The sequence below is a fragment of the Schistocerca americana genome, chromosome 6 (genome assembly GCF_021461395.2).
Source record: "Schistocerca americana isolate TAMUIC-IGC-003095 chromosome 6, iqSchAmer2.1, whole genome shotgun sequence".
NCBI lineage: Eukaryota > Metazoa > Arthropoda > Insecta > Orthoptera > Acrididae > Schistocerca > Schistocerca americana.
In genome coordinates this window covers 87,782,964-87,796,823 of record NC_060124.1, presented here as the reverse complement: position 1 = coordinate 87,796,823, position 13,860 = coordinate 87,782,964, and the positions used below count along the sequence as shown (strand labels likewise).

Genomic DNA, 13,860 nt, shown 5'->3' with positions numbered 1-13,860 from the left:
TCATAAGCTGCATAAATCTTTTAAACAGAAAAGATTATCACAAGTATAATTAATGAAAATAAGGTTGAGAGATTTTCTTTGAAATTAAATAAACTTCAAGGCTTCAAGTATTATATTATGAAACGGAAACTTACATTAACATGGCCACCCATTGTGGCGGTGGAGCGAATTTTCGTGATACACATTCTCGCTTGTTTGTGGCTACATATATTTTTAATCACTTAAACTCTTAAATTTACAATAAAATGATTATATCAGTATGGACCACAATACTTTTGCGTCCGACTCGCAACACATTCACAGAACAGCTAGACAGCGGCGCGGCTCCCTGCAGAAGTAAAAACTGGCAATTGTTATTTTAAAACATAGGTGCATCGTTTTTTTTTTTTTTTTTTTTTTTTTTTTTTTTTTTTTTTTTTTTTTTTTTTTTTTTACTGATCGATAGCAGCGTATAACAGTTTATAGCTATCGTGATATTCTGCGCTTTTCAGGAGCGCGGCAAAGATATCTGGTTACAACATTCATTGGTATATGTTAAAAGTTCGCACATACTGACGCGAATACAGAAAAAAAATACTTTTACACGTTAAAAATCGCAGTGATAAAGGCTGTAATGTCACAATGCCTCCCATGTGAGGCATGATGATTCCGGAAGGATCATCAGGACTCACATGTAGTTTCAAGACATTACTGTGTTTTATCATCTGTTTACTTTCGTTCTAACATAAAATTGGAATAAGTTTGTCATCTAGTTATTTTATGCTTTCAGTACAGTTATGAAAACAAATAGTCTTTCAGTGTCTTTTGTGCACTTTGGCACTTCTCTCAGTTCATTGTAAGGTGTCCTTGCACTGTTATCTTAATTGCTGTTACTGTGAAACAAAATATGACAAAAAACAATCTTAAGTCTAACACACACAAAGATAAATGAATAATACTCTATATAGGAAACAAAACATGTCAGTAGACAAACATACACAGATACATTGAAATAATTACTTAAACAGTCCTCTAAAATTGTCTGTGACCTGTTTGGTCTCGTAATGTTTTTTTTATCCGTTTCATTAGATTCTTTTAGAATGTCGTTGTTAATCAGGACGTTTCACTTGACACTACACTGTACACTTTTATTTGTCACACGCTCACTTAACCGGAGTCTGCAACGTCTATTCTCGTTCGGTGAGCGGCGTCGTCCGAGAGGTCACGACCCTGGGTAGCGTCTTTTTTGTGTTCGCTCGTGTTGCCTCTCTAGTGTCTCGCATCAAGCGTCATGTCGTTTACATGCAAATAAACAGAAAGAAACCTGTGTTAGGTTCATGCTATAATGTAGACTTACAGGTAAAGGTTTTATAGGATTCTGGACAGGATTGATAACCTTCCCCTCCAGTTAACGTTTCAGTGCTCAGTAATGCCTTGTCTTTATTTAACTATCTATCGCAAAATATCCGACGTGACTGATTAAATGGAAATTAATTTGAAGCTAAGACTTCTCTTTTTACAGAATAAATAAAGTTCATAATTAAGTTTCACTGTGATAGCTTTAGCAATGTCTCTTGCGTAGTTGTGAGACGGAAAACATTCTAAGGTCAATGACACGCCTCCACAGCGCGCGCGTCGGTTGTGTTTCAAATGTTAATTGTTGAGTCCAACTGCAAGCAGCTCCGCGCTGTTGCCGGTTACTAGTCCAGTGTAACACGCGCTCGTGTATGCTCGTATGAAGTTTAACGTGTGTCACTCGCGCTCTGCTAAAATGAGAACACGCGGAAAACACACGTCTAGTGTCCTTTCTCCATTGTCGATCGGCGAATCGAAATCTTGGGTAGAAAATACCACCGTCTGTTTCGAGGATTTCACACGACAGTCCCTGCGACCTGCCATGCTGCTTACACACAGGTCAGTGAGGCCAACGTTTTACATACAGTTTGCAAAATGTTTTGCTGTGATCGCTGTCACTACCTGCACTTGCGTGTACACATGTCACTGCACACGTATTTTGTACACTTTATCACTCGCATTTTGTTTAGAACGTCTTAGAGTGTCTGCAAATTCACATCTCCCATCTCACATTGTGATTTCACAGTTCAAGTTACTCACAGGTAAATACATTACAAGATTAAACAATGTCCATAAATTACATACATACATACATACATTTGTTAAGTTTGCTTATAGTCACAAAATTCTGTTAACCTTTTCAGTCACGCCACGCCGGATTAGCGTATTGAATACCACTACTTGTGCATCAAGGCACGATTATTTCGGTTATTCTCTCTCCCTTTTACAAAGGTAAAAAAAATTTTTTTTAAACAAATCTTTTAAGCAGCTTGTTATTTCGTTTCTCCTCAAAATTTAGTGTCACTGTTTATGTAGAGCACAGATTGAACAAATTCTGTCTCTACTGGTCGACCATACTCATGCATTTCTCTCCGGAAGATTCATGCTTCATAAAGTTACTGGCTGCAAGTACTACTCGCGGAATGTATTATAATCTCTCAACATTGCTACTCGCGATACGCGATTAGAACAAAACTTTCGCTAACGGATCTCTCCCACAAATTTCGTTTCCACTTCAACCGTCTAAAGAGCACTCAGATGAGCCTGTCAAATTCTAATCCTCACTTTTTTTTAATGGGATAGGATGGGGAAGTGGAAGAGGAGAGGATCAAATATGAACATAAATACACTATATACATATACAAAATCTAGCACAACTACACTAGGATATTTTTTTTTTTTTTTTTTTTTTTTTTTTTTTTTTTTTTTTTACCTTAGATGCATGACATGCGTCACGTGTGCCTTCAAGTGGCTATTCTTTAATCTAATATCAGATCTTAGTTTTATTATTATAATGTGAGTCATATCTGGTGACAGCTTTCTAGTTTCTCACGCTTCCTTCTGGGCGCTTGTCGGGCTTGGCTGTGAAATAACTAATTACTTTAGTGCACCTTACATGTTTAAAGAAGAAACGTTTACCATCAGGAATACTTCAGGCTTGTCAGTACGACGTATATGTTTCCATGTAGTGGCACTCTCGACTACATGACCTAACAGCTGTTGTAAAACAGAATAAAGGAAATGCTTTGTTGCTTAGCTATTAAATCTTTATGAGGCTTACTGTTCGTAGATGATACTTTGAATCTGAGATTGAATCTCCTGAAAACTATCAAATACTACGTGATACTCTCTCTGTTATTTACTGCTTTTGACAGTTCAAACACTTGGCTACACAAATCTGTTTAATTCTAAAGATCGCGCTAACAAAAGGTATAGTTCATGGCGGTGTTACAATAACGCACAGTTTACACGCAATAGGCTGTACTCTGTACACTTAAAGACTAACATTCCATCATGAGGGCTGAAAAAGAAATTGCTTAACCCAACATTTCACATACATATATATTCATTGGAGTTGGAAGGTGGCAATCTGCTACTTCCTTCCGTATCTCCTTTCACCAATAACGGCATTCCTCAATGCCAACAGCCAACTTGGACTGCTTACACCTATGACTAACTTAAAACTAACTGAGAATCTGTCCTCTCAAATGGAATGTGCTTTCTTTTTCGTACGCCATAATAAATCAAATCTTCAATTACCTCCATAGTTTTTTTCGCCGAAGTGTGAGTACTCGTATTGGTGTGTTTGAATACCGAGGTGTTTCACAGGTTAAACCTTAGGCTAATGTTCCTTTGCTCGTTACTTTGCCTCGTTATACTTCTTGAGATCCTGGTGGTGATACAATCCTTTAATTCTGCCAGATGCTGGATCCGCTATTAGATAACATCCTGTATGTAGTTTTCTAATTACTACAAATGGTCCGTCGTACAATAGCCTCCATTTCCGATTTCTTTTCAACAACTTCGATGGCTTAAAATGTGTCCGTAAAAGCACCTTTTCATTAATATCATATGTAAGAGCCTTAGATACTTTCTTGTCATAAGACTTCTTGCGTAGATTCGCCTGTACAGCTAAGGATACCAATGCTTGCCGAAGTTTTGCATGTAAATCTAATTCTGGTTCTACAATTTTAGGTATGGGATCTAACCATTCATTTCTTTCCCGATGACTCGTCATTAATTCCGCAGGTGTAAATCCAGTTGAGAAGTGTGGAAGATTGTTGACAATCTGCTCGAATGAAGATACAAAGTCAATCCAACGAACGTATTACGTTAAGTCGTTCAAGGTCGAGTTTGCCCCCATTATGTCCCGCAGCATCCCCAAGGAGGCGAAAAGGTGCTGCCTTTAGTTTTCCGCTTTCTTGTGATGCGACTGATTTGATTCTTCTGTCACATCACTTGACCATTCTCGCTGGTTTTTTACCCATTGTGTGTGTTGATTTGTATCAAACCCTTGTTGGTACTGCACTTGGTTGCCAGGCTGAAAAATCGGTACATTACTTGCCTGCGTAAAATATACCGGTGGATTGTATTGTTTTCTTGGTTTATTGTTATTGTATCTAAAGTCCTGTTGTGGTGGCGTGTACTGTTGTTGTTACATGAAAGGTTGTTGCTGAGGCGTGTATTGCTTTTGTTGCTGGTGTTGTGGCTGCCCATAGGGTTGTGGTGGAGGTGGCTGACCTCCGCAATTTTGATTGTTGCAACGTTTACCCTTGTATTTGTTCCCATTCTGGTAGAAGTTACTACCGTTATTGTTTGATTGGTATGGGGCATTCCCGTAATACTGTTGTTGCGTGTTGTATATTGGATTGTACCGTTGGTTGCCGTAATGCTTGTTTTTGTGTTTACCATTACGGTAACCATTGTTTCGGCCTCTATTGCGGTTATTGTACCGTTTGTTTCCGTATTTGTTTCGTGTGAACCATTTCCATTACTACCGTTTCCATTCGAATACGTGCCTGCGTTGTTGTTCTTACGGTTAGCATTCGCACGCGCGTCTTCGTGTATAAGGTCGAGCGTATCAAGGACGGATAAAAATGCGTCCTGATCTTCCTCTGACACGTTCACTAATTTTTCGCGTATGGAAATGGGTAGTATTGTCTTAAGAATCATAATAACATCTTTTGTTGTTATGGGAGTGTCCCAATATTGTATCTTTCTCAAGTACTTTTCAAAGTACCGGCGAAGTCCGCCACTGTTCGAATGGAAAGCTTCGGCGTTATAGACCTCTTTGCGTAGGCGTTGCTGAACACCTGCGCTCCAAAATTTGCTTAAAAAGTTCTTCTCAAACTCGCTAAATGTTTTGCACTTATCAACCATCTCGGTTCCCCATATAGCACTTTCTCCTTGTATGTATCCGGTAATGAATTGTATTCTCTGTTTGTCATTCCAGGCAGCTGGAAAGACTCCTGAAAAGTTCTTTAGGAAAACAACTGGATGAATATTTCGCTTTTCCGGTTGGAATGGTTGAAAAACTCTGTGTTTCAATACACTCTCCTCTTTCATGAGGGTTGTGAGTGTCAATTGTTCAGTGTTGTTGTTGTGTGAATCGTTAAATTCATTTTTCAGTCGCGGAATGTACTGTGGTGTGTTGTGTTGTTGTGTTGTCTGGTATTGATGTTCATCTGGCTCAGAAGGTAGTGAGTGTTTCCCGTCGCTCTGGTTATCATACTGTAGTGTTTGAATTTGCTGTTTCAGGTCGGATATCTCATCTGTTACTTGCTTCCGCCATTCCGGCAAATCCCGGGTAAACACTCGTCTAATTTGGCCTAGTTCAGTACAAACAGTGTCTCCTGAACTGCCGGGTGCAGATAATATGTCTAAGGTTGCGGATTTAACAACATCTTTCAAGTCACGTGTAACCTTCTCCTCAACTAGCTTCTCTTGTACATCAATCCATTCTTTGTAATGTTCGGTAAGTGCTTTAGTGTGCGAAGCAACACTACTGTTAACTCTTTTGTCAATAGTTCGGTCCGAAATGTCATTCGCCATTGCACTTACTTTTGATTCTACAGTGGCTACCGCTGTCGCTAACTCGTCTACCTGTCGTGCAACTGTTTTATACGCAAGTTTTACCGAATCGGTTTCTTTGCGACACGCTTCGATTTGAGTTGTGAGATTCTGACCAATGTTATCAATTTTGTTATTCAGAGCGCTTATCTGGCTTGTCAAAGTGGTTACTTGCTCCGTGACGTCACCCTTAACCGAATCTATCTGTGCCGTGACGTCACCCTTAACCGAATCTATCTGTGCCGTGACGTCACCCTTAACCGAATCTATCTGTGCCGTGACGTCACCCTTAACCGAATCTATCTGTGCCGTGACGTCACCCTTAACCGAATCTATCTGTGCCGTGACGTCACCCTTAACCGAATCTATCTGTGCTGTGAGAGAGCCTACTTGCGTAGTGAGGGTACCTACTTTCGCATCAATGATGGTATTTACGTCATTCCTAACTGAGTCAATCTGTGTTGTCATATCCGTTTTCAGCTCTGATAAAAACTTGTCTCTGTCTTTCTCACGTTGTTCGCGATCACGTTCGCGCTGTTCCCTCTCCTGTCTGTCTAGTATCAATTCCTGTAACATTTTGACAATGTCAACTGATACCGTTATCGGGGAGGTGGGTGTTTCCTGCTGAGTGTCGTCCACGTTAGCTACCTCTTGTCTGTCGTCTGTCCTGGCCGTCGTTCCGCGTGAACGGGGTCGGTAATGTTTGTTAACAGTGCCATCGCTTTCGTCTGCAGAGTTCGCGCTCGATTGTCCGTCCGCCATAATGAAATTCAACTATTGCCAACTTAAAATGGGTACTGCCAACTGAAATTCTGATTGTCAATTATTCTTGCCGCGCAAGTTAAAGTCGCGGCGCGTTCGTCAAATGTCTAATGTTACGTGGGTAATAACTGACACACGTCTGTAGCAAAAAGACAAGATGGAGTCAACGCCGTTGAAACAATTGATTGCCAACGCTGTTACACAGAAAAGACTGAAATGGCATCCATCTTGAACTTACACGAGAATACTAACTACAGTATAAAACAAATAGGCCAAGCAAAAGGTTACAGAAAATATTCAAATATTTACATAGAAAAAAAAATGGTTTTTTACGTTAAGCTACAGAAAGGATAGAGTGAGGTCGAATTTGAAGGTCAATGAGCTACTCTTTAGACAGAACTATGGTAAACGAAAATTTGGTACTCACTCGGCGTTGTCTTCAAGACTGCAAATCTGCGTCTTATTAAATCCCAAGATATTTGTGTAAATACCGCGTCCTTCAAGATTGCGTATATTTATTGCTCATCCGTAATTTTATCCAGCATTGGGTTCCAAAGAGCGATACATGAAATAAGACAATCATATATTAGTACCGTGACACTTTCAATATTTTAGTCAAGTCCCTGTTCGGGCGCCAGATCTGGTATGATTTTTAGTAATTTAATTGAAAGCTTTGTTGCTTTGGTAAAAATAAAATTGGTTCTTTTTGTCGTGACAGAATGAATTACTATTGATCACACCAGATTTGTCGGAGAACAGCAGCAACATGTGTAATTGATCCAGCTTTAAGAAATTCTATTACCTTTTAGCGGAAAATTCGTGCGGTACTCTCCGACGTTAGAAAAGTCGTGGTGTTCCGTTCGGAGCAGGAGGCGGCTGTCTTTTCTCATTCGCGATATCGAAAATTACTAAAAAAAATGAACAGAAATTTTTTTTTTCGGAGGAAGATCGCGCGGAGAAAACAGACAGAAGTTACATGAAAGAAGCCTAAGGGACCAACTAATTGGATTTGTACGAACATATAAACGGAACTGAAAGAACTTGGAATAAATACTATAACGATGTCGTCACGACAGCCTCCTGTTCCGACAGAACACACGCTGGATCATAAGCTGCATAAATCTTTTAAACAGAAAAGATTATCACAAGTATAATTAATGAAAATAAGGTTGAGAGATTTTCTTTGAAATTAAATAAACTTCAAGGCTTCAAGTATTATATTATGAAACGGAAACTTACATTAACATGGCCACCCATTGTGGCGGTGGAGCGAATTTTCGTGATACACATTCTCGCTTGTTTGTGGCTACATATAATTTTAATCACTTAAACTCTTAAATTTACAATAAAATGATTATATTAGTATGGACCACAATACTTTTGCGTCCGACTCGCAACACATTCACAGAACAGCTAGACAGCGGCGCGGCTCCCTGCAGAAGTAAAAACTGGCAATTGTTATTTTAAAACATAGGTGCATCGTTTTTTTTTCTGATCGATAGCAGCGTATAACAGTTTATAGCTATCGTGATATTCTGCGCTTTTCAGGAGCGCGGCAAAGATATCTGGTTACAACATTCATTGGTATATGTTAAAAGTTCGCACATACTGACGCGAATACAGAAAAAAAATACTTTTACACGTTAAAAATCGCAGTGATAAAGGCTGTAATGTCACAATGTCCACTTGAATGGCCATCGACAAACTGTGGCCAAGAAACAGCTGGACTATCTCGTCGCTGAACATGTCTCCCAACATGACATTCTTCATTTCCGTGACTGCTTTATAGCCTGTGCCATCTGGATTCTTCCCACCACCGTCAGCTTTCCTGAACTGTACAAGTGGACACTATCCCTGCAATATATCCTATGTTCCTGTATCCCTCCTGGCCTCAACCTTCATTAATCATTCTCCATACTTATATAGCCCCTTCTGTGTTTCCATTCCAGTGCTAACAGCCCTCTGTTCCACCAATGCACCTGCAGTCTTTCTACTTCTCTCCTTTTCTGCGACCCCCCCCCCCCCTCCCTCCCGGCTCCCCCGTCCAACCTCCCAATTTCACCTAGCTGCCCACCTTCTCTCCACCCCGTGCCTGTATGCTCCCACAAGGAGCAATTTGTTGTCCCCCCCATCCCACCCTACCCTGCTATCCCTTCCCTCTCTCTCCTCTCTCCCCCAGCCTCCTCTGTATGCCCCCCCCCCACCCCCCCACCCCTCAGTTGCTTCTCCCATAGTCTGGCCTCAGCAGCCAGAGACTCTGAGCGTGTGTGTGTGTGTGTGTGTGTGTGTGTGTGTGTGTGTTGCATTTGTATGAGAGTGTATATGTATGTTGTATGTTGTCTATTTCCAGTGAAATTGTTGGCTGGAAGCTCACTTTCTGACAATCTTTTTGTTGTACCCCTCTGCGAGTCATCATCTCTACTTTATGGTGAGTAGCAACTATCTTTTTCATAATATTACTACGGAAGTCGCATTTGTTCTTGCTGTAGTGCAGTGCTCCATCAAATTCTTCACACAGTATCATATCTCTCATCTCATCTTCATCTATGTTCTCTTCCATTTCTGTAATATTGCCCTCAAGTACATCTCCCTTGTACAGACCCTCTATACACTCCTTCCACCATTCAGCTTCCCCTTCTATGCTTAAGACTGGCTTTCAGTCTAAGCTCTTGATATTCATACAGCTGCTTCATTTTTCTCCAAATGCCTCATTAATGTTCATGTAGGCAGTTTCTATCTTTTCCCGAGTGATATATGTTTCTAAATCCTTACATTTGTCCTCTTGCCATCCCAGCTTAACCATTTTACACTTCTGGTCTTTCTCATTTTTTAGACAGTTGTATTCACTTTTGCCTGCTTCACAGCAAGTATTCCTAGTTTGGTTAAATACCATTTAGCCATTTGACTGTTCCATGGATCATAAATGAGATCTCTCACTATGTTCTGAAATGTGTCAATTTCTTTGCAACAATAATACCATTTATATTCTCAGTAAAAAATATAATGAAAAGAAATGTGTAATCATGAAACTATGTACCATTTTACAGAACATAATGAACTGTCAATAGCATTGTTAACAAATAGTGCACACCATAGCTTTGAACTGTATGCAAACTGATATGGAAGTATTGTTTCTCTAACTCTCTCTTTCTCTATTTTTCACTTGCAGAGTAATATATAAATCACAGCAGCAAGAAGTACACATGCCACAAGGAGAAGATGTGAGCATGGGTGTTTGGCTGGAGGATGCACAAGTATGGCAACATAAAGGTCCCTGCATCTGGGAATGCACCTATGCTGAGAGAATGGAGCAGAATCTACAGTTGTGCAATGCTGGAGAACTGACACCTGATTCAATGAGACACTTATGGAAAGTGTATCAGAAATATGGCAATGTCTCTGCTTAAGCAATTGACATAAAAAGACCTGTCAAATGATTCACAAAGTGTAAATATATCTGGATCATCTGTCATTGTACTGATTACCTGCCATTCCATTCAATTCTGTTGACAGTAAATACAACATGTTTATCTGTGGACAGAATGATGTGACATAAAGGTGATTGTCATAAGATCTACTGAGTATGCATTTTTTTCTAATGAACACAGCATCAACTCTCACCTTTTAGCTCTTTTAGTGTGTAGGGAGTGATATGTCATTTCTATACTGCTCGCACTCCTCATTACAGTGTAGTTGGAGTAGACTTTTGTTGTGAAAATTGTAAAAGCTAACAAAGGGTAGGACTTGTAAATGTGAGAGAGTGCTACCAGTCTTATTCATCCACCACTTTGTAAAGGCCTCCTCTAGACTTTTCCAAACATTGAGGTCTTCAGGTATGCATACTGCTCCAAAATGGCTGTATTCTTCCATTGAGTCCTGAGTTCTCTTTCTTGAATTCATGGTCATTACAGGAGATGTATGTTGGTAGCAGTAGGCAGGACTATTGTGCAGTCTGTCACAAATTCTGGCTCCCTTAACTTTCTCAATTTAGTGTTTCAAGAAAAGAATATCACCTTCCCTTCAGGGATTCACATTTGAATTCATGCGTGTTGATCAAACCTGCTGGTAACAATTCTAGCAGCATGCCTATGAATTGCTTGGATATCTTCCTTTAATCTGACCTGGTGGAAATACAAAACACTTGAAGAGTATTCAAGAATTGATCCTACAAGTGTCTTGTATAGATAAGCTACAATTTCCTAGAATTCTCTCAGTAAACCACAGTCAACCATTTGCATTCCCTACCACCATCCTTAATTTGCATATTCCATTTCTTACCACTCTGCAACATTACTCCTAGCTATATAACGAACGTGACTGTATTGAACAGCACGGTACTAGTACACCGAAGTGAAAAAAAGTCGTGGAATGCTTCCTAATATCGAGTTGGACCTGCATTGACTGAATAGATTATTGGAAGTCCCCTGCAGAAATATTGAGCCTTACTGCTTCTATAGCTGTCCATAATTATGGAAGTGTTGCTGCTGCAGAATTTGGTGCATGAACTTATCTCTTGACTGTATCCAAAAAAATGTTCAGTGGGTTTCATGTCAGGCGATCTGGATGGTCAAACCAATGGTGAACAATTGTAGCCCAGTGATGTGGTGCATTGTCATCCCTAAAAATTCCGTCATTGTTTTGGGACATGGGGTCCATGAATGGATGCAGACGGTTTCCAAGTAGCCAAACATGACCATTTCCAGTCACTGGTCAGTTCAATTGTACCAGAGGACCCTGTACATTCTATGTAAATGTAGCCCACACCATTATGGAGTCACCACTAGCTTGCACGGTGCCTTGTTGACAGCTTGGGTCCATAGCTTCATGGGGTCTGTGGCTCACTTGAACCCTACCATCAGCTCTTACCAACTGAAATCAGGAGTCATCTGACCAGGCCACAGTTTTTGTCATCTAGGGTCCAATCGGTATGGTTACAAGCCCAGGAGAGGTGATTTCTGTAGTTGCTTCATGCAATGTTGGTTGGAATAACAATAATATAAGGAAAAGATAGATTGCTACTTGCCATAAAGAAGACATGTTAAAAGTTGTAGACAAGCACAACTAAAAGACACTTAAGGGTCATTCTATGTCAAATCAACACACCTATTTTACCTCACCATTTTAGACTTTGCTAAAATTTTGTATACTTATAGTGGGTGCTGAGACTAAGAAAAATTTCAAATTTCAATTTTTTATCTCAGGCCATTTTTGAGATATGGCTATGTAAACTTTTCAAAAACCAGCCAAAAATGTGTGAACGGACTTTTTTTAAATTGCCCTAGGAGCTGCTGTAATTGAGCTAGAGAGTGGGAAAGGTGTCATTTTGCAGCATTTTGCATGCTCTTTCCAGAAAAATGCAACAAAACATAGATTCTATTTAATAATATCAATATTGTTGGATTCAAATAATTCTATTTAATAACCTTTTTCAAAATACTAATTAATATTTTGATTTAATTTTTTTACAAAAGCACATAATTGAAAATTTTCAAAATATTTCCCCAACAAATTCATATTGTTGTAAATCATATGGCAAAATATAGATGTGCGATGATAATGGGTTCATTGTTAAAAAAAATTATTCCGGACTCTTGTTTTTCACCAATAGCTGTAGTTTGACAAAACTGACCTTTAACAAACAGGAATTTTATTAAAATATACTGAAAGGTAAGTAAAAAAAGTATTAGAAATATCAGAACATCACTTTCTTAAAACAAAAGTAATTAGCATATTTTATAATTGACTGCTTATTTTAATTTCATGCAACTTAACTAACAGTATATTAACTGATAAAACAAAAGAGTTTGAGCATTTAACTTCAAACTGAAATAAAGTATGAAAAAGTACAATTATTTACATAATAGTTCTGGTCCATGATGTTTGGAATGAAACTACTAAAATAATTAAATACATGATGCTTGTTTTTGAGTAACAGGTATCCTAAGAAATTTTGGTATTATGTAAAAGCGGTAGGTAGATCTAAACAAAATGTCCAGACACTCTGTGACCAAAATGGTACTAAACAGTGGGTGACTGACTAAAGGCTAAAATACTAAATGTCTTTTTCCAAAGCTGTTTCACAGAGGAAGACTGCACTGTAGTTCCTTCTCTAGATTGTCACACAGATGACAAAATGGTAGAGATCAAAATAGATGACAGAGGGATAGAAAAACAATTAAAATTGCTCAAAAGAGGAAAGGCCGCTGGACCTTATGGGATACCAGTTCGATTTTACACAGAGTATGCGAAGGAACTTGCCCCCCGTCTTGCAGCGGTGTACCATAGGTCTCTAGAGGAGCGTAGCATTCCAAAAGATTGGAAAAGGGCACAGGTCATCCCCGTTTTCAAGAAGGGACGTCGAACAGATGTGCAGAACTATAGACCTATATCTCTAACGTTATCAGTTGTAGAATTATGTTAGAGTATAATGACTTTTCTGGAGACTAGAAATCTACTGTGTAGGAATCAGCATGGGTTTTGAAAAAGACAATCGTGTGAAACCTAGCTCGCGCTATTCGTCCACGAGACTCAGAGGGCCATAGACACGGATTCCCAGGTAGATGCCGTGTTTCTTGACTTATGCAAGGCATTTGATACAGTTCCCCACAGTCACTTAATGAACAAAGTAAGAGCATATGGACTATCAGACCAATTGTGTGATTGGATTGAAGAGTTCCTAGATAACAGAACACAGCAGGTCATTCTCAATGGAGAGAAGTCTTCCGAAGTAAGAGTGATTTCAGGTGGGCCGCAGGGGAGTGTCGTAGGACCGTTGCTATTCACAATATATATAAATGACCTTGTGGATAACATCGAAAGTTCACTGAGGCTTTTTGCGGATGATGCTGTAGTATATCGAGAGGTTGTAACAATGGAAAATTGTGCTGAAATGTAGGAGGATCTGCAACGAATTGACGCATGGTGCAGGGAATGGCATTTGAATCTCAATGTAGACAAGTGTAATGTGCTGGAATACGTAGAAAGAAAGATCCTTTATCATTTAGCTACAATATAGCAGGTCAGCAACTGGAAGCAGTTAATTCCAAAAATTATCTGGGAGTAGGCATTAGGAGTGATTTAAAATGGAATGACCATATGAAATTAATCATCGGTAAAGCAGATGCCAGACTGAGATTCATTGGAAGAATCCTAAGGAAATGCAGCCTGAAAACAAAGGAAGTAGGTTACAGTAAA

At 39.3% G+C, this 13,860-nt stretch overlaps 1 protein-coding gene across 3 annotated transcripts in view; it reads left to right on the top strand.

The window, feature by feature from the left end:
* LOC124619878 (UDP-GalNAc:beta-1,3-N-acetylgalactosaminyltransferase 2-like) overlaps positions 1–10,237 on the top strand; it is a 158,858-nt gene extending 148,621 nt beyond the window's left edge. For 2 of the 3 annotated variants that reach the window (XM_047146503.1, XM_047146502.1), the window contains one exon: positions 9,836–10,237. In XM_047146503.1, the coding sequence (XP_047002459.1) occupies positions 9,836–10,073 (238 nt within the window). In that variant the 3' untranslated portion in view covers positions 10,074–10,237. The remainder of the gene's footprint in view (positions 1–9,835) is intronic. The other variant, XM_047146504.1, reaches the window with a different exon arrangement.
* The last annotated feature ends 3,623 nt before the right edge of the window (positions 10,238–13,860 follow it).